The 17850-nt window shown below is 43.5% G+C and overlaps 3 protein-coding genes across 7 annotated transcripts; 2 read left to right on the top strand and 1 right to left on the bottom strand.

Annotated features, from left to right (window-relative positions):
* Window positions 1-54: 54 nt before the first annotated feature.
* inpp5kb (inositol polyphosphate-5-phosphatase Kb) lies at window positions 55-7317 on the top strand. 2 transcript variants are annotated; one of them, XM_077592405.1, is made up of 13 exons: window positions 55-251; window positions 1156-1207; window positions 3231-3335; window positions 3427-3535; window positions 4361-4477; window positions 4553-4728; window positions 4856-4967; window positions 5029-5138; window positions 5816-6032; window positions 6100-6237; window positions 6319-6402; window positions 6501-6605; window positions 6691-7317. In XM_077592405.1, exons 2-13 carry the CDS (start codon window positions 1164-1166, stop codon window positions 6757-6759), a joined length of 1386 nt encoding a protein of 461 aa, XP_077448531.1. In that variant the 5' UTR covers window positions 55-251; window positions 1156-1163; the 3' UTR covers window positions 6760-7317. The 2 variants fall into 2 exon arrangements, with proteins under 2 accessions (XP_077448531.1, XP_077448530.1); XM_077592404.1 differs by lacking the exons at window positions 55-251; window positions 1156-1207 and adding an exon at window positions 1976-2304.
* Window positions 7318-7467: 150 nt separating this feature from the next.
* nle1 (notchless homolog 1 (Drosophila)) lies at window positions 7468-14385 on the top strand. Of its 4 annotated transcripts, none has more exons than XR_013298164.1 (16): window positions 7468-7641; window positions 8032-8175; window positions 8243-8469; window positions 8551-8630; window positions 8712-8788; window positions 9209-9306; window positions 9430-9622; window positions 9690-9825; window positions 9939-9985; window positions 10135-10337; window positions 10404-10563; window positions 11017-11087; window positions 11177-11242; window positions 13186-13312; window positions 13475-13644; window positions 14078-14385. XR_013298164.1 is itself a non-coding variant. In XM_077592798.1 (13 exons), exons 2-13 carry the CDS (start codon window positions 8041-8043, stop codon window positions 11187-11189), a joined length of 1440 nt encoding a protein of 479 aa, XP_077448924.1. In that variant the 5' UTR covers window positions 7468-7641; window positions 8032-8040; the 3' UTR covers window positions 11190-11504. The 4 variants fall into 4 exon arrangements, 1 of the variants encoding a protein (XP_077448924.1); XR_013298163.1 differs by having other exon boundaries at window positions 13421-13644; XR_013298162.1 differs by having other exon boundaries at window positions 13391-13644.
* LOC144068347 (tricarboxylate transport protein A, mitochondrial-like) lies at window positions 11415-16041 on the bottom strand. Its single transcript, XM_077592799.1, has 9 exons — window positions 15732-16041; window positions 14988-15095; window positions 14814-14913; window positions 14236-14374; window positions 14087-14171; window positions 13916-14020; window positions 12728-12843; window positions 12597-12670; window positions 11415-12518 (listed from the first exon to the last, which is right to left on the bottom strand). The coding sequence occupies exons 1-9, from the start codon at window positions 15910-15912 to the stop codon at window positions 12404-12406; spliced, it is 1023 nt and encodes a 340-aa protein (XP_077448925.1). The 5' UTR covers window positions 15913-16041; the 3' UTR covers window positions 11415-12403.
* Between the last annotated feature and the right edge of the window lie 1809 nt (window positions 16042-17850).

Below are 17850 nucleotides of genomic sequence, written 5' to 3'. Positions count from 1 at the left end.
ACGCAATACTTCTCAAGGAACCTGCATCATAAGCTTGATCCCACCTTTAAGTCCCCTACGCAGCAGTAGCGGGTTACTGTTGTCGTTAGCAGCAGGGGAGGCGACAACAGCGAGGCCAAAATCTCCAACAACGGGAGTGTCAGCGGGAAAAGCCCTCCAGACTCCGGACTCCCCCTTGGAGATCTTCATCATCTGCGCGCAGGGAGTCTGCAGATTCTTCCAGGCGCCAGACTACGGCAGCGCAGAAAAAGGTAGTGCAAACAATCCCAACAAAACGCCGTTTTCAGACCTGTCAAGAAATTCAAAAAGTTAGAAAGGAAAAGTTGAGTTAGCCATTGGAGAAAAAATGCTGTTTTTGTTTTATTACTGAGGATCTATTAAAACATTTAGCATTCATTTGTCAAAGCAGTTTTAGTCATTGAATTTGTGTTTTAATTTAAAGCATTTGTGGACACCAGGTCTCAAATATAATGACTTTTTTATTAGTAATGATTATATTTAATTCAAGAAATAAATCTCTAATTATACATTGAGAAAATATTACTTCAGATTGGATAATAAATTATTAAAATAATGGATTGTGATAAAAATATGGAGATATTATGACCCGTAATAATACTTTAATGTTTTTAACTGCCATTGACACTGATAGACAAGCAATTCATTTATTCATTCATTTTTCATGTGTAACTTTCCAAGTTGATGAATAACATAAAATTGCATTGATACAACATCCATAAAAAAATCTTAAATGTATTAAGACAAATTCAAAATAAATTAACATTTTAACATCAATTTATCTTGTCAATTTTATTAATCAAAGAGTGTAAATCAATCAATTAAATCCATCAATCAGTAAATAAGATGATATCTAGTGTATCTTCATGTTTTTAATGTAAAAAAAGAATGAACTTTTTTTAAATAAGTAAGAGAATAGTAGTTGCCTACCATTGACACATATTTATATGTCCAACTCATTTAAACTGTGAGGACTGGCTGTCATCTGACAGCCGTCCAATCCCTTTTTGTCCTAGCCAATGGCAGACTTGGGTTCAAACGATTTAAAATAAAAACCCATTTTGCCGATGACGTGTAGCTTTGACTGTTGCCATGGTGACCTTCACAGAGGTCAAACAGTGTGATTTTTCTGTGCAGAGGACAACATGAGTGCTGCCAAGTTCCCAAGCGGAGGTCGAGACAAGTGCAGGTGAGCTCACGTGAAGCGTCTTGTTCTTCGGGCATTGCCTCAACTGTTCTAAGAGGCTTTTGGAGCGGGTTTGCACAATAAAACTTTCATTCTTCACCTCTTTCATCCACTTATGAACACTTGGCTTAAGTCGCCCCTTGTGACTCGGTTAAGGCCGTGGAGTAAACCTCGCTACATCCATTGAGGAAAATATTAGTTTCTGATGTGAAAATAGAGGAGAAATGACAACGATATTTTAAAACTTAATAGTGTAATGAACTATTTATGTTACCGAATGCTTATGTTTCAGTGTTATTGACGTCACCAGACTTGCAATCCATCAGTTTTGAAACCAAAATGAATTTTCAAAAATGTGCGTCGAAAGCTAAACGAACTTAAAATTTAGTGAAACAGACTTAAGTGCGTCAATCGTATTTCAAAGGAATGCAAAATGGCATGAAAAGACGACCGAGGTTGCAAAACAGGGGTGAGGTAAGCATATCTGAAACCAAATATTACGCAGACAGATTTGACAGCAGGTGTCATAGAAACAGATATATGTAAACACATTGAATGTCTTTGAAACTGGTGTACAAGGGCCATTGTAGAGCGAGATGAATGCAGGCATGCAGTCTGAGCGAACACAAGTGGAACACGGCCAAAAGAAGCCTAATGCCATTGTCCCCTCATTAGTGGGCAGCCCGTGATTGCAGAACGGTGGCCTCCCGGCTAACCCGCTTATTAAAGCGGCCTCCCTCCACATTCCTGGCTCAAATCTCCCTCTCCAAATCCACACCGCCGCTTTTATTACGAACGCAAACTAGCGCCGGACACGTCGTGACGCTTCTTTGCAAGCGGACCCTTTTGAGGACGACGGAAAGTCGGTTGATGGATTTCCCGTCGGGCGGCGGGAGGGCGCGCTCGGACAGCGCGGCGAGCGGCGCTTCAGCGTCGTCGTCGTCGTCGTCCAGGATGCTTTTACGCCAGAGGTTGGCTCAGCTCCTGAGCCGCATCGACGACATGAGCTCGGAAGACGAGGCCGACCAGGAGATGTCGCGCACGCTGGACGACGCTTTTGAACTCTGTTCGCGCTTTGCACCTCCCACCCACACTTTCAGGTCTACCCGTGCTTTGTGTTTAGTTGCAGTGTATACAAACTTCAATGAGTTTGTTATTCAATGCTTACATTTCAATCAAATATGAGCATGGTTGTTATCGTCAGGGGAAAAGTCCTGAATGCAAAGTTTTCAACTCATTCAAAAATATCAGGGTCATTTTTTTTTTTTTTTAACGGTCGCAAAAATTTGGGAACGCAAATGTGAAACTGATTTGAAAACGCATGCTATGTAAACAGATGTGAAACCATCTGCGAAAATGAAAAACACTTGTAGAGGAAAGACACCTTAACTCGGGTGTCCGACTCGGGTTGGTTTGCGGGCCGCGTTAACGTCAACTCGATTTCATGTGGGCCGGACCATTTTAGATATAATATTTAGATTTTTTAAATAAATTGATTAAAAGAACTGGATTAAAAGCCCTGAATATTCTGTTTTTTATAGATCTAAAACAATGTTTATTTTAGCTTTTTTATATATTTTTAGATTTTACAAAATGATTTTTGAACTAAAAACGGAAAAAGGATTAAAAAATGACAATTATTTATTGATTTAAAAGGGGGAAAATCAGGACATTTAATATACACGTGCCTTAACTCATTGATGGCATTATAAATTAAATCCATTTGAAGCGAATCGTCATTTGAATGTGTAAACAAATAAACCAAAACGAAAAACGCAACCAAAATTTTGAAAGTAATGTAAAAGAATGGTAGCAGTGAAACCAGATATGAAAATGAATGGGAAGAGAATTTGAAAAGGATGTGACAGGGACGTAAAAACAGATTAACATGAAATCTATTTGAAACCAGATGCAATGTAAACAGACGTGAACATAAATTAGCAACACATGGGCGATCAAGCAGAAGCAAAGGATGGGTAACCCGATTTAAATCCATCTTTCATTTCCCATCTCCCTCCGTCGACAGGCTGCACATGGTGACGTGGAACGTCGCCACGGCCGAACCTCCCGATGATGTGACCTCGCTGTTACACCTCGACGTGCAGCCGCCCACCGACATCTACGTAATCGGGTGAGAAAACGATGTCCTGATGTGGACCAATGTGAAAATGGATTCAAAACGGCTTCAAAGAAATGCAATGAAACGTGCTGTCACGTATCAGTCTGCAGGAAGTATGCGCCACGCCTGTCCGCTTCATCTCCGACTTGATCGCGGACGATTCGTGGAGTCACCTTTTCATGGACACGCTGGCCCCACGTGGCTTTGTCAAGGTAACTTATCGCATCTGTTTACACAATATGCATTTTCAAATCAGTTTCACATTTGCGTGTGATAGGTTTATTAATAGGTATACTACTTTAATATAATATAAACAATACAAGGGAGGCATCAATCAGGTACACCTCCGACGTTAACTTGCAAGTGAGAATCGTCCTCATCTCCTGCCAATTTAAGACATCGAGTCAAAACAATTACAAGTTTATCTATTCAATCCAATTGCATAAGCGAATAACACAATTAAGGTCGCGCATAATCAAAACACTTAAGGTTATCTGATTCAAACAATTGCATAAGCTAACCGAATAACACAATTAAGGTAAAAAAACAACTGCCACAACAATTGCATATCAGGTCGGAAACCAAAAACAACTGCGTAAGAATTTGCACAAGACAGCATAATAATTTTCATACAAGGTTGGATTGGATTGGATAACTTTATTCATCCCGTATTCGGGAAATTTCGTTGTAGGTGAACCTAGCGGCAGTATTTTGAAACATTATGCGAGTATTTTCGGAAGTTGATTCGATTATCGCCATCTGCCGGAATCCAAGTCAAAGCAATTTAAGAGTCCTTCACAGATCTTCATTGCGAACTCAGATCAACAGTCCTTGGCCCGGAACTTGGTGATCTGTCAGGTCAATAGTCCTAAAAACAATTAAATGTCCTTGGAGCCAGCTGCCATGGAGTGACCTCGAGCTTGCTCGGTCCCAAATTGAAATAAAGCTCATATACATATAATGATTAATAAAGGATATATAATAATATCCTAGAATAAGCCCAACAGCGTGCATCTTTTCCCTTTCGTCCATTACAGGTGGCATCAGTGCGGATGCAAGGTTTGCTGCTGTTGCTATTTTCCAAACAGTCGCACCTGCCTTTCATCCGAGACATCCACAGCACGTACACCCGCACCGGGATCTTTGGATACTGGGTAAGGACTTGAAATCCAATGGTAATGAAATTAAGGTGCTGATTTTTTTTTTAAGTCTTCATTTATTATCGCCAGGGGAACAAAGGTGCGGTATCCATACGCTTCTCCTTCTACGGCCACAAGGTGTGCTTTCTCAATTGTCACCTGGCGGCGCACATGAGCCACGCTTTGCAGCGTGTCGATGAGTTCGAGCACATCCTCGAGACGCAGGAGTTCGACACGGATGACGCACGTCGAGTGCTGGACCACAAGTTAGTAAGCAAGGCAAAAGTATTTGTTAGTAAATGCCGTTACCATTTTTGACATGCCTCGACTTTGGTCATGTATTCTGAATCCAAGGGCCTAAAAGTAATACGGATATTTTTCTGTATGTTCTAGGCTGGTGTTCTGGTTTGGCGACTTGAACTTCCGCATTGCCGACCACGGCCTGCACTTCCTGCGCTCGTCCATCGGTGACGGACGTCTGAACCTGCTTTGGAGCAAGGACCAGGTGACACGCCTGCACAAATACACAACACACCTACATGCTGAGATACTTCTCGTTCCTGTAGCTGTTAACCATGAAGAAGAAGGAGGCGTTCCTGCAGGAATTTGAGGAGGGTCCTTTGAATTTCAAGCCTACCTACAAGTTCAACAAGAACTCTGAGACCTACGACCTGGGGTAATACATTCACACCGTGTCATAGTTTTTGCACTTTTTTTGCACTTTTTTTTATGCTTATTAGCGTTAGCACCGTGGCCCTGCCCCTAACAACGCTACAGCACCACCCTTCTCTTTCTGCTCATCTCCCTCACCTGGGCACTGCTATCTGTCAGGCTAGTAGACCCACCCAGGTGGATGTCTCCATGGCAACCCCAAAAAAAACCTCCAGGAACACAAAATGATGGACCGACGCCCAATGTTCCCTCTAAGCTGCGCGCGTACGCAATTGCGCACTACTCTCATCTTCTCTGCGCACAGCAAATCATATGGAGCGCACCAAACAAAATCCAATTTTTTTTTGTTTTTGTATTTTTTAATTTTTTTTCAGCTCTGAGGTCGACGCGCGAACCACTCATCCGCCGGGCCGCCCATTCATAGATATTAATCATTACATTTTATTATTACTAAATCATTTATGCGTAGTAGACATGCACCTGCTTATGGCAGGTGTGATACTGTTGTGTGTGCCCATAGCGAGCAATGATGATGTTGCTCACACCAGTACTCAATGTGCTCAGGGAGGTTGTCTTTCTGCCCAGACAAACAAAAAATTAGAGGGAACATTGCCCACGCCAATGATGCATGAGTCTCATCTCACAATTTCCAATACTTTTCTTTTGGATTACGTCACACAGCGGCAAGAAAAGGAAGCCAGCCTGGACCGACCGCATCCTGTGGCGCGTGAAACCCAAAAACGCGCCGTCGGAGGGCGACGACGACGACAAGGTCTCCACATCCACGGAGGACGGCCTGGATGAGTACCCCTTGGTGGTGACCCAGGATAAATACACCAGTGACATGAGCTACAGAGTCAGCGACCATAAGCCCGTCTTGGCGACCTTCAGCCTAGAGGTGAGCCACGATCGGTCACTCCGCGTTTAGCCCTCTTTCCATCTCTTTGCTTTTTTTGTCGACGCAGCTGAGAAAACACTTTGACGCTCCGCTGGTCCACGTATCGCCCGAGGGCGTCTGGAGCGCCGATCGCGACGCCCTCCTCAACTACACCGTCCGGGAGGACTTCCTGTCCTCGACGTGGGACTGGATTGGCCTCTACAAGGTGCCACTTATGAGGGCAAAAGCGTCACATTTGCTTTGACGCAGATAATAAGCTCTTGAATGCATCGTTGGTCAATTACAGGTCGGCTTTAAGAGCTCGAGCGACTATGAGACTTTTGTATGGGTTCGAGAGAACGAGCTTCCGGAGATTGACGAAGACATTCAGGTGACCCGTTAGAATTTTATAAAGATGCTTGGCGGAGAGGTTAGATGAGTTTCACATTTAAATCTGGATTAAAACACAGACACCTTTTTGGTCTTTAGATTTCTGTGGATAAAGATGACATCCCTCTGCTTGGCGGACAGTACGTTTTGGGGTATTACAGTACCAACATGCAGAGCATTATTGGTCTCAGTGTCAGTTTTACGGTGAATACAGCTCACTTTTCATATTGTCATGATATTTGATTCATGTTATGATGACATAATGGGTTGTTTTTGGTCCATCTTGTAGATCTTGGAGTCAAAACGTGCTGTCATGGAAGGTCTGATGCCAGAGAACGTCAACGGGCTCACCAAATAAAATAAAATGAAATATTCTTGTTTCTTGTAAGGTTCCAAGTTGATCTGAGATCAAACCGCAGTTACATCAGTTATTTCATGCAATGCCTTATTATTTGATTAAGAAGATAACGATGTAGTATTCTAAAAATAAATAAAAGACGACAAGACAGTTACTGCAATTTGGGAACGTGTATTTTGGTGAGACATTAAAGATTAGATTGGGAGTTATTTAAAAATCAATGTATTCATATTTTCAACATGAATTAGTAAATGTTTTTTCTTTTCCTGTGTGTATTTTTAGTTCAATTGTGTGTCTTCAGAATCCTCTATCATGTCAATTTGTGTCTATGTAAAAATGCTAAAATCTCTCAAGAATTGCGTAATTTAAATTGAAACTGGGCAAATGAGTGGTATAAAATAAAATCCCGTTATATTTAACAAACTAGTATTGTAATTTGTGGTTGCCAGGAGACATGGACAGGTAAAGGTACATAAGCCTTGTCAATGGAAATGCTGGAAATCATTTTGAATCTGTTATTTGTGGATGTTAAATTAAATAAAATGTTGAAAAAGCGAACTCGTTGTCGTTATTGTCAATTTCATGCAATGAATTTCATTTTAGACGGTGTTCGAAAATTATTGTTAAAAATAATTCGTTAACCCAACAGAGATGTTTCAACTTTGAGAGTGCTACCTGTTTCCGCATTCCACCTTCCCACTTCCGATCAATCGCAACGGCATGAACACTACTCGGACATGCTATGCCTTTGCAACATCTCTGGTTTGATCTACACACGTGTGGACTTTTAACACGACGCCAACTCGTCTGAGGGGGATTTGAAACGGCATTTTTTGACGCTGAAGCGATCTTAACCAAAGTCCTGCTGAGGTTTAAGCAAATGTAAGTTTAGTCTACCCGTAAAGGCCATTTTGTCAAATTGCTAGGCGGAAAATAATGTTCTGATGGCTCACGGCTAGCCGGCGAGCTAACGTGACAGGCTAGTTAGTACCCACTGGCTTCCTCGTGTTATTGTCACGCACCCCGATCTATATATCCCGACTCCTATAAATGTCTTGTGTTATGGACAATAATGCTTATATATGATGTCTTGACAGGCATCCGTTTTTTATTTATTTATCTGTGATTCTCTACTTTACCGACGCACGTGATGCTAAATTATTTACCTTTCCCATCTCTTGTATGGCTGTTGTTTGCCCTGAAAGCGATTTGAATCTCAACTAAGAAAGCAACAATGCGATCGAGATTATTCTGTCGTTGTTTTCCCTGAAGTGTCTGAAGATGAGTGAGGGAGTGGAGCGAATGCTGATCCAGTTCCAGGATGAGAAGGGGGAGTTCCTGGGATCCTCTTTTGATGTTCCAGTCGACATCACACCGCAGAAACTGCAACTTGTCTGCAATGTATTGCTGCAGCAGGTACATCTACACACAAGTTGAATCTTGCACACGATTGGACAGATCTAAATACATGGATGTCACACAGGGGGAGGAGGAGGAAGTGCCGCTGGCGTTCTTCGCCGGTGGCGAGACGGAGATTGTGTCCAGTCTGGGAGCGTCCGCCAAGGAGCTAGCGTGGGAGACGGAAAAGGTGATGCCCATAGTCTACCAGCCCCAGGCTGTGTTCCGGGTGAGAGCCGTCACCCGCTGCACCAGTTCGCTGCTGGGTCACACCGAAGCCGTCATCTCCGCTGCTTTTAGTCCGACTGGAAAGTAAGAAAGTCCATATCGCTATGAGACTGAATCATAACAACGAAAACGGTGGGTGAATGATTGTGTTTGGGGTGTTTTTAGATATTTGGCCAGTGGTTCCGGTGACACTACTGTGCGGTTTTGGGACTTGATGACCGAAACGCCACATCACACCGCTAAAGGTAAGTTCAGCAATTTATGACGTACTCCATCAACATTGGAAATGTACTCATTTATGCTGGATTTTTCTTAATGTGGAATAGGACACTCCCATTGGGTTCTAAGTATCGTCTGGTCGCCTGATGGCAAGAAGCTTGCATCGGGGTGCAAAAACAGTCAGGTGATTTGCAAATGCACGCACCCCTTCATACAATTCAATAGAAATATATATGTACAGGGGTACCTCGACATGCGATCGTAATCCGTTCCAAGACTGAGATCGTCTGTCGAGCTTTTCGTAACTCGAGCGAACGTTTCCCATTGAAATCAGACATACGTTTAATGTAACTTTACACAAAACTGAATTCTAGTTTTGTCTTAATCTTTTGTTACCTTCGTTTTCCGGGTTGGCGGTTTGCCACGCCTCCACCCTCACGTTCGCTATCGATGGACTGTTTGCTGTTGTATTTCCTTCAGAATATTCCGAAAATGATGCACACAAATGTCCTCACAATAGGATAACGCACGACCACTTGCCAACGAGAAATAGCCACTGTATATGTATATATTTTTTTATTTTATTTTTTAAATCCCTTTGTAGATTTTTCTATGGAATCCAGTGACAGGCACACAAATCGGGAAGACCCTGACCGGACACACCAAGTGGATCACTTGCCTTTGCTGGGAACCTCTTCATCTGTAAGTTTTTGTGCACTTGATTTTCTGGGTGATAAATTGTTTTTACGAATTAACTTTTTAATTTTTTACATTGCAAATTATTTTTTTTAAATGATTGTGTTTCACCACTTCTCCTTTCACCAGCAACGGAGAGTGTCGCTTCCTTGCCAGCAGCTCCAAAGACGGTTCAGTTCGCATCTGGGACGTGGTTCTCGGTCGCTGCGACAAGATTCTAACGAGCCACACGCAGTCGGTCACCTGCGTCAAGTGGGGCGGCGACGGGCTGCTGTACACGTCATCGCAGGACCGAACGATCAAAGTGTGGCGGGCAAAGGACGTGAGTTTTGCCGCTGGGTTGGATGGGTAAGAACAAGCAAGAATGATTGAGAGTTGTTGTCTTTTAGGGTGTCCAGTGCAGGACGTTGCAGGGCCACGCCCACTGGGTCAACACGCTGGCTCTCAACACCGACTACGTGCTGAGAACCGGAGCCTTCGAACCGGCCGACGCCACCGTTAATCCGCAGGACCTCACGGGATCAGGTACGAATGCAAAGACAAAATGACACTTGCGTACTTTCACGCGTAATCATACCCAAAAATGACCGCTAGTTTGTTGAAATGTGAGGGTAAATATCTGAATTGTCTCATCCTAGTGGACGAACTGAAGAGCAAAGCCTTGCGGAGATACAATAATGTTCGGGTAGGTATGCTAATTTTTCTCTTTACTGTAAAAGGCCTATTTACACTTATTTAGCTTACACATACGCGACAACTGACACAGATCACTCCATGGATATATTGTCACAATCTTAGCTCTGAATGTTCACGAGTTGACGTTCATTTTCACAGGGTTCCAATCCCGAGCGCTTGGTGTCGGGCTCGGACGACTTCACCTTGTTCCTGTGGAATCCCGCCGAGGATAAGAAGCCACTGGCCCGGATGACGGGGCACAGCGCCCTGGTCAACCAGGTGCTCTTCTCCCCCGACACGCGGCTCCTGGCCTCGGCCTCTTTCGACAAGTCTGTCAAAATTTGGGACGGTCGGACCGGGAAGTGAGCGTTATCGCGGCGCTCTGCCCCGCAGAGACCTTTTCTAAGAGAATTGATCTCCCGCCCCAGGTACTTGATATCCCTCCGAGGCCACGTGGGCTCCGTCTATCAGGTGGCCTGGTCGGCAGACAGCAGGCTGCTGGTGAGCGGCAGTAGCGATAGCACGCTCAAAGTGTGGGACGTCAAGAGTGGAAAGCTCAAGATAGATCTTCCCGGCCACGCTGATGAGGTGAGGGAAGGAAAGCTTCTCGGCAAAAAAAGGTCTTCTCCTCCAATGTGGTTGTTAGGGCTTAACTCAATGGCTACCATGGACAGCGCCAGATTTTTAATGAATTGGAATTCTAGCGCCGTCAATGGCACTGAAAGATGAGCATTTACAGATATTTCTCCCAGTCTAAATGAGATGGTCGCCCATTCTATACAATAGCAGGTAATAAGTTATATATCATAAAATTAAAACAGCAACCAAGCATTTGAGTGTTATTGGAGGCCACCTGCAGTGTCTGTTTTCATATTGAATTGATAACGTACGTATTTATTGACATTTTCTTAATTTCTACTGTCATTTATTCATTAAATATTGCTTCCATTTTTTTTAAATTTAAATGTATTGTAACAATTAATCTCACATTATTAAGAGGTTATGCTTCTGTGGGTAAGCTGACCATTTTCTCTCGTGCAGGTGTTCGCTGTGGACTGGAGTCCTGATGGTCAGCGAGTAGTCAGTGGCGGCAAAGACAAATGTCTCAGAATGTAGGTCAAATGTCCAGCATACCATTTCCATCTTTTGTTTTATTTATTTTTTTAAATCAACCATTTGGTCTTTTTGGCTGTCTTTACAGATGGAGAAGATAGATGGTCCCATCGCTGCAACCTCCATTTCCTTCTCACTGGGAGCTGATGGAAAGGTGCTTCATTGTCACTTTGCCTTTAAAGTTGCTTTCAAGTCTTTTCATGTAGGTTCACTTACACGGGTGAGGGCACAATATGAAGTCTTTGCGTCATGTGATTATGTGGGTGGGCAGCAGGTGGATAGTTTCTCTAATCTCCATCCTCAAAATCAATGGCCAATAATTCCCACAAATAAACACCACAAATATTTTGTTTGGCACCAGCAGTGTTTATTACACTATGAAAACCTTTTTTGCTCCAGATGCCCTCTTTTTTTTTTTAAATAAGTCAAAATGTTCACCAAGTTTAGGCACAGACAGTCTAACACGCACACATACAACAATGGAAACAACGTTACCATGACAATTGGGGTCTCATGTTTGTATTATGACAAGAAAATGGGGATGGAGGTGGGTTCTGAAGGCTTTAGCTGTGCAAGGCAGATTGGTTTTAAATACTCATTTGCTTCTGCGATAAGCCTCTTAACCCATTGGCTGCCATTGCCAGTCATTGTCGTCCATTTGAACTGGGAGGTTTGTCCATTCCCTGTCAGCTTTCCCAGTTCAAATGGATTGGCCGACTACAAGTAACAAACTAGCCTCTTGCTTTCAAATGTCAAAACAACAGAAATTTTAGCAACAATTGTAATAACTTGACTTAGAATGTGCTTACTGAAAATCCCCCCTTGGAAAGCAGCATCAAATTCACAGTGAAAAGTGACAAAAGGTGGAAAAAAATAGGCCTCTGAGCAAAGAGCAATGTGTCCAGACTATGCATGTGTAAAATGGTGCAACCATTTTATCTATCATGTCTTAACTCAGAATGTGTTTGTGCTTCACATAACATGTGATTAATAGAAAGTACAAATGCGCTAGGTCCATTTGCAGCCATTGACGGGTATTCAAATGTATAGGGTGTTTTTTTAATGTCAGTTACAGCCAAGTTACTGTTTATATGAAATAAATCTGACAGACACTCTGTAGATGAAAACCCCTACAAAGAACTTTGTTTTTGAACACCAAGAACCACAAACTGTTTGCTGACACCATTTAGTTGCTGTTTATGATTCTCCCCACCCTTCTTTTTTGTCACTTCACTTTGTTCTAGTGCCGGAAAGTGTTCTAAAAGCATCATGTCCAAGTGTCTGGTCTCTAGTGGAATTGTGTGCAGCAATTCTCCTACTGGGTCTTCCACACATTGTTCAGCAGCTTGACCACCTCCTCGTAGATGACAAAAACAATAGCCACGTCCAAGCACACGCGGCCCAGCCTGGGAACCGTTCCCTTGTAGAACCTTTGGAGACATGTAAACGCAAGAAATGAGTCTCTGCTCATCTTGTAGTTGGTGAAAGGAAGAAGTGTGGCAACTCACGCTTGCGGTCCTTCCTGCTTGAGGATCTGGAAGGCGCAGTCTACAGTGTTTTTATAGCGGTGGGCATCTAGACCCTTTAAAAGTGTGTTCGTTAGACACAATTTAAAATGTTGACAATTGTGGGAACTCACCTGCATCCGGGTCTTGACCACATCGAGAGGCGTGTTGCCGAAAACGCTGGCGGCTCCCGCCGTGGCTCCAAACATAGCAGTGACGATTGGGTGCATTTCCTTTCTGGGATCGTCCCCTTGGAGGGAAAAAAACAAAATGTTTGGATTGGATAACTTTATTCATCCCGTATTCGGGAAATTTCATTGTGACAGTAGCAAGAAAAGGCATAGTTATAAGTTAGACAGTACAGTCAAAGGCTGCGGAACAACAAAGCAAAAGCACAAAGTACAAAGCAAATCAAAGTCAATGGGATCATTAAGAATCACCAAATCAAATCATTACGACAGAAAAGCAGCAAATACACATAACGAGCAAGTTCATAAATGATCATGACTGACAGTCTTCTGAGCTTAAAACCACGTTTCGCGACAGTCTCGGTCAATGCAGGTGGTCTAACTTTTATTGATTTCGTCTCCAGTTAGTTTCCAACCCTTGGTCGCCCTACTCAAGATGGCTGCCAGCTACGCATGTTGCTGTAAAAAAAAACCTGGCGCTTCCCAAGATGTCTGTCGATTAAGAACACCACTGAAGAAATAATGAAAAAGGTAGAAAAAAATAGCTGATGGCAGACGGAAATCCTGTGGTGTCATTCATTCATTTTCTGAACCGCTTATCCTCACAAGGGTCGCGGGGGATGCTGGAACCTATCCCAGCTGACTCCGGGCACGAGGAGATGGACACCTATTCATGCTCACACTCGTACCTAGGGCAATTTAGAGTGTTCAACCAGCCTACCATGCATGCTTTTTGGAATGTGGGTGGAAACCAGAGTACCCGCAGAAAACCCACGCAAGCCCAGGGAGAACATGCAAACTCCAGTCAAGAGGACTGACCTGGGATCGAACCCAAGACCCCAGAACAGCCAAATTATATTCTGGTAAGTGTTGTTGAATGCCCTTATTTAGAAATTTAACATTTCTATAGGTACACTGATATTGAGATAAGCATTTATAAAGATGTTAGTGTTATTAAAAGGAAGGAAAAGTAGGTTAGGTCATTAGCAGGTGAGCTAAGCTAATGTAAGTCTTGTTTTAGATTTTAATCATTTGTCACACATACCAGACTGTAACGATACTATTATTTGATGGCCAAGGAAAAATAGCGCTAGAGAAGGAACAGACAGACACGTGCGTTTGTGAGCTTCTTACCTTTGTACCAATTGCGTAGCGCGTTCATCACGTAAAACCGAATGGCCTGATTGGTCCCCTGCTTCAGCACGGTCGCCGTCAGGCCTTGATAGGTCCCCCTGACACCTGGGGCAGCAGGTAAAAGTGGTTGAAGCTAACAGTTGTCATCCATGCTTGGCTTAGAAATCCTACCTTGCTCCCTGATGATCTCACTGACGCCGTGGAAGAAGCCACGGTATCTGGGCCTCATCGAACACTGGTCGTGGATCAACTTCACCTTTGGGGAGGGACCACGCGACAAGTCATAAATACGTGGCCCCGTTTGATGCTATGTCACCCACCTTGAGAGTCTCCATGGGGCAGACTATGACAATGGCCTCGGCGATGCCGGCCCCCAAGCCGCACAAAAGGCTGCGTGTGTTATCCAGCCGACCCGTGGCGTCACGCATTGGATTGCTGAGGATTTCAAAGGTGCCAAATCTGAAGAAAGGTGAGTGAGAGTGAGTTTTCCAATGTATTTTCTGTTATATTCGTATCAATCAAAATTTCCACTTGCCTAGGTATCAGAACACATTGTATATCATATGAAATTTCTGAGGGGGGGTAACCAGAGTCGATTTCTTCATGTAAAGTTCATTTTTAATTTCCAAAAACAGTTACTTGCCCTAAAAAGGGTTAACCTCCACCAGGGTTTGGTTACGGTAAAATAATTCAATAACTATTGAACCTGCTTTATTTTGGTTCCGATTTTTTGAGAATAATGATAGACTAAACCACAAGTTCTCAGTAAAAACTAAGCAGGTGAAGCAGAGTGCAAATTATACCGGTTCATTCTCCATTTCCAAGACATTTTTTTGCAGATTTATCAGGAATCAATTTAGGGTCATTACTTGTCAAGGGCTTGAAAGGCAAATCTAACCTGACGGCCGATTTGGGGATGGAGCCATAGAGAAGTGAGCTGAGTCCTCGGTACAGGCCTCGGAGACCGTGATCCTGCACGGTCAGTTTAACGCAGTCCCCTGATAAACAATGTGGACGTTAAAATGAGCACGGGCGCGAAGCGGGCAGTCGCCGACAACTCTGTGTGACCTACCGATGCCCCGGTAGCGTGGCGGGTTGGCTCGCTCGTCCAACTGCAGCTGAGTCTTAACGTACTCTGTCGGGAAGGTGATGCAAATCTCGATCCCGCCTGCAATCCCACCTAAAGGAGAATTTTCCAGGGCTTGGTCAGTTGATAAGTTGTTTTGGAATTGTATTCATTTATTCCCAAAAGTCTACTTTGTTCATCTAGTATTGTAGTATTTCTTCTGGTGTGTTTACACAGCATCCAGAATTGTAAGTGGAAGTTGAATTTGTTTTGGTTCAGTCTTTATGTTGACATTTTCCCCTTATCTGCTCAGTAACCAGAACTAAAGCTATAGTTTATTTGCAGCGGGGCCAGTTTGTTCAATGATGAGGATTGTTTTAGCCCTGGTTTTAGATAATTATGGAGTTTTAACTACTACAGATGTGCATTGCATTTTTAGATTGGATTAGTTGAGTAAATCCTCACTGAAAACCGAGGCACGAAATTTACTGTGAAATTTTGTGTGATAGATCAAAGCCTTCAATGCATCCCTGCTGCTTTCATCGGCGCGTATATGGCAACATTTATTGTAGAAGGAAGGATCAGGGGAGAATTAGTAGACGCTATGCTACGCTATGAGCATCAGTGCTGAAGTGCCTGGCTGACCCAGTTCGCCTTAACAGGCGCCAGCTTTGTGCAGACAGAGTCGATGTAATCAGCTGAGAAATGAAGTGTTAAAAACAAAAAACCCGAGGGAAAAAAAGAGCCGACCTGCTAGGATGGCCTTCCCGGGATGGGTGGTTTTTCTACCCCCGATCGCTGCCGCCGCCGCTAGGCTCCTAGTCCCGGACGAGCGCCCCATTGTCGGATGCGTCGAAGCGGGCCAAGCCCTCCGTCGCCTACCGCCGATGTCGCCGTCCTCACCCGCGATTGAGAGCTCATCGAGCGGCATGGTGGCGAGGAGGCTCCCCTGCGCTAACAAAAACAACAACAAGACAGGCCAGACAATAATGTGTTGGGGGAGAGAGTGTCAGTATGCAAGGCAGTGGGTCAGACGGACGCCCCACGCCATTGGCTAGAGTAGGGTGCTTAGTAGTGACGGGATCTGGCCACGGTGTTTTGGACCAATGAGGAAGAGGAGGATGCTGAATTGTAATAATATACGCTCATTTGACAAACAGCAACAGACAGCCTCAAGTCCGACAAGATAGTATTTCAAAATGGGATGAGAATGTACAGTGGTAGTCGAATTATATTGGTTATATTGCACATACTTGAGACCATTTATTTGGGAAAATTAGTTTTGATTTTTATTTGTTTATTAACTAATAATTTAAAGTAGATGCATCATATCAAACAGGACAGACAGAAAGAAAAACGAAGGTTTTTATTAGTACTGGAGATGCATTCTGTTGCAGTAGCTACGACCAAGGGTTGCGCAGCCCGTCAAACTGGAAACACTTTGTCTGCAGGAAGAAACAAAATATTTCAATGCAATTTGTCTGCATTATTTTGTGCCATTGACTGTGATAAACGGCCAATCCATTCGGGTTTGGAACGTTGACTGCAATCATCCCCATAATAATAGCCTGTCTCCATCAATTCTGGAGGCCAAAACTAAATAATCTGCATTCTGATATGTATTCAGGTCCTTACTTTTGTAGTTTTTAAGCTTCATTTCAGCCTTTATTTCATGTTGGCACTCCATGCTCATCCACTATGTCAATTTCTGGATCTGGGCATTTGTCCAGATTATTTTTTGATGTAATCAAGTGACTGGAAGAGTGGGCCAACCTCATGCCAGTTGAGGGTATCCACGGGCAGAGCCAGGTGACAGTGGGGGCACACTTGCTGGGTCTGCTGCTCCTGGTCCTCATCCTCTCCTCCATCGGGTGCACCCTTTTGGCCCCAGATGGGCCCTTCGCTGCCCCATAGGGGACGACAAGGGGCGTGGGAGGAACATGCCACCCCAAAGTGGGGGCGAGGATCTGTCTGGTAGTTCAGCTTTTGGCCGCCAGAGAACAGCAGAGACGAAGAAGCCGAATCTTTCTGCATCTCCAGAAGAGCATTTAAACAATATATAGTAGTCATATTTGGATAGACAAAATGATTTTGAATGTATTATAATTGTCATTATTATTATTACAGAAGTGTGGCAACCTGAGAAGCTCTGGGATGACATTCCAGGTCGAGAGACCTGAGACAGTACCAGCATGGCTCTGACAGGCTATCTGCAACAATGTCACCATGGAGACCGGAACAAAAGAGGACGTTTGTGGAAGTAAGTGCTGCTCAACTTAAATGAAAGTTTGACACGGTTTCTCTGAATAGACGGAATGTCCCGGTTTTATTATCGTTGTAGACGTCCAATTCTTTTGAGCTGGAATGGCCACTACAAGCCAATTCCAGTTCAAATGGATTGGACCTCTGTCGCCGTCAATGGCAGCGGATGACTTAAAGACCATGGGTTTTTTAATGGGTGTGTTTTACCGAGTATGAGCTCCGTATTTGTCGGTGGAGGGGCATCCCGCTGCTCCACAGTGTTGTCTTTTGACATCTCTCGGTCATTAACCTGCTTCAACATAATGGGAGAAACATGCGTATGCATTTGATTATAAGAAATATGAACTAATTTAAACTAACAAAATAAGCACGGATATTGATTTAGCTTATATTTGTTCCTGCAAATAAGGAATCAAATCTATCTTTAAACTCTTTCTATGCCAATGCGGATGTCCAATCATGTGAACGCTTTTCATCTTTTTTTGGGTGAATTTAAATGAGTTTTATCACTAGTGTACATTCAAATTCAAATGGATTATAAAGTCTAGCGTCGTCAATGGCAGTCAATGAATGAGTGAACATAGAACAAGATGCATGTACATTTTCC

Source organism: Stigmatopora argus, chromosome 22 (genome assembly GCF_051989625.1).
Source record: "Stigmatopora argus isolate UIUO_Sarg chromosome 22, RoL_Sarg_1.0, whole genome shotgun sequence".
Taxonomy (NCBI): Eukaryota; Metazoa; Chordata; class Actinopteri; order Syngnathiformes; family Syngnathidae; genus Stigmatopora; species Stigmatopora argus.
The sequence above is the reverse complement of the archived record's forward strand: the minus strand, read 5'-3'. Positions and strand labels throughout refer to the sequence as shown.

Coding starts and splice junctions, on each gene's coding strand:
- inpp5kb (XM_077592404.1), top strand. CDS start 2,075: ATGGATTTCCCGTCGGGCGGCGGGAGGGCGCGCTCGGACAGCGCGGCG. Junction 3,336..3,426: donor ACCGACATCTACGTAATCGG/GTGAGAAAACGA, acceptor GTCACGTATCAG/TCTGCAGGAAGTATGCGCCA. Junction 6,033..6,099: donor TGGCGACCTTCAGCCTAGAG/GTGAGCCACGAT, acceptor TTGTCGACGCAG/CTGAGAAAACACTTTGACGC.
- nle1 (XM_077592798.1), top strand. CDS start 8,041: ATGAGTGAGGGAGTGGAGCGAATGCTGATCCAGTTCCAGGATGAGAAG. Junction 8,470..8,550: donor GCTTTTAGTCCGACTGGAAA/GTAAGAAAGTCC, acceptor GGGTGTTTTTAG/ATATTTGGCCAGTGGTTCCG. Junction 9,826..9,938: donor GCAGGACCTCACGGGATCAG/GTACGAATGCAA, acceptor GTCTCATCCTAG/TGGACGAACTGAAGAGCAAA.
- LOC144068347 (XM_077592799.1), bottom strand. CDS start 15,912: ATGCCGCTCGATGAGCTCTCAATCGCGGGTGAGGACGGCGACATCGGC. Junction 15,096..15,731: donor CGGGAAGGCCATCCTAGCAG/GTCGGCTCTTTT, acceptor ATTCTCCTTTAG/GTGGGATTGCAGGCGGGATC. Junction 14,021..14,086: donor TGAGATCATCAGGGAGCAAG/GTAGGATTTCTA, acceptor CTGCTGCCCCAG/GTGTCAGGGGGACCTATCAA.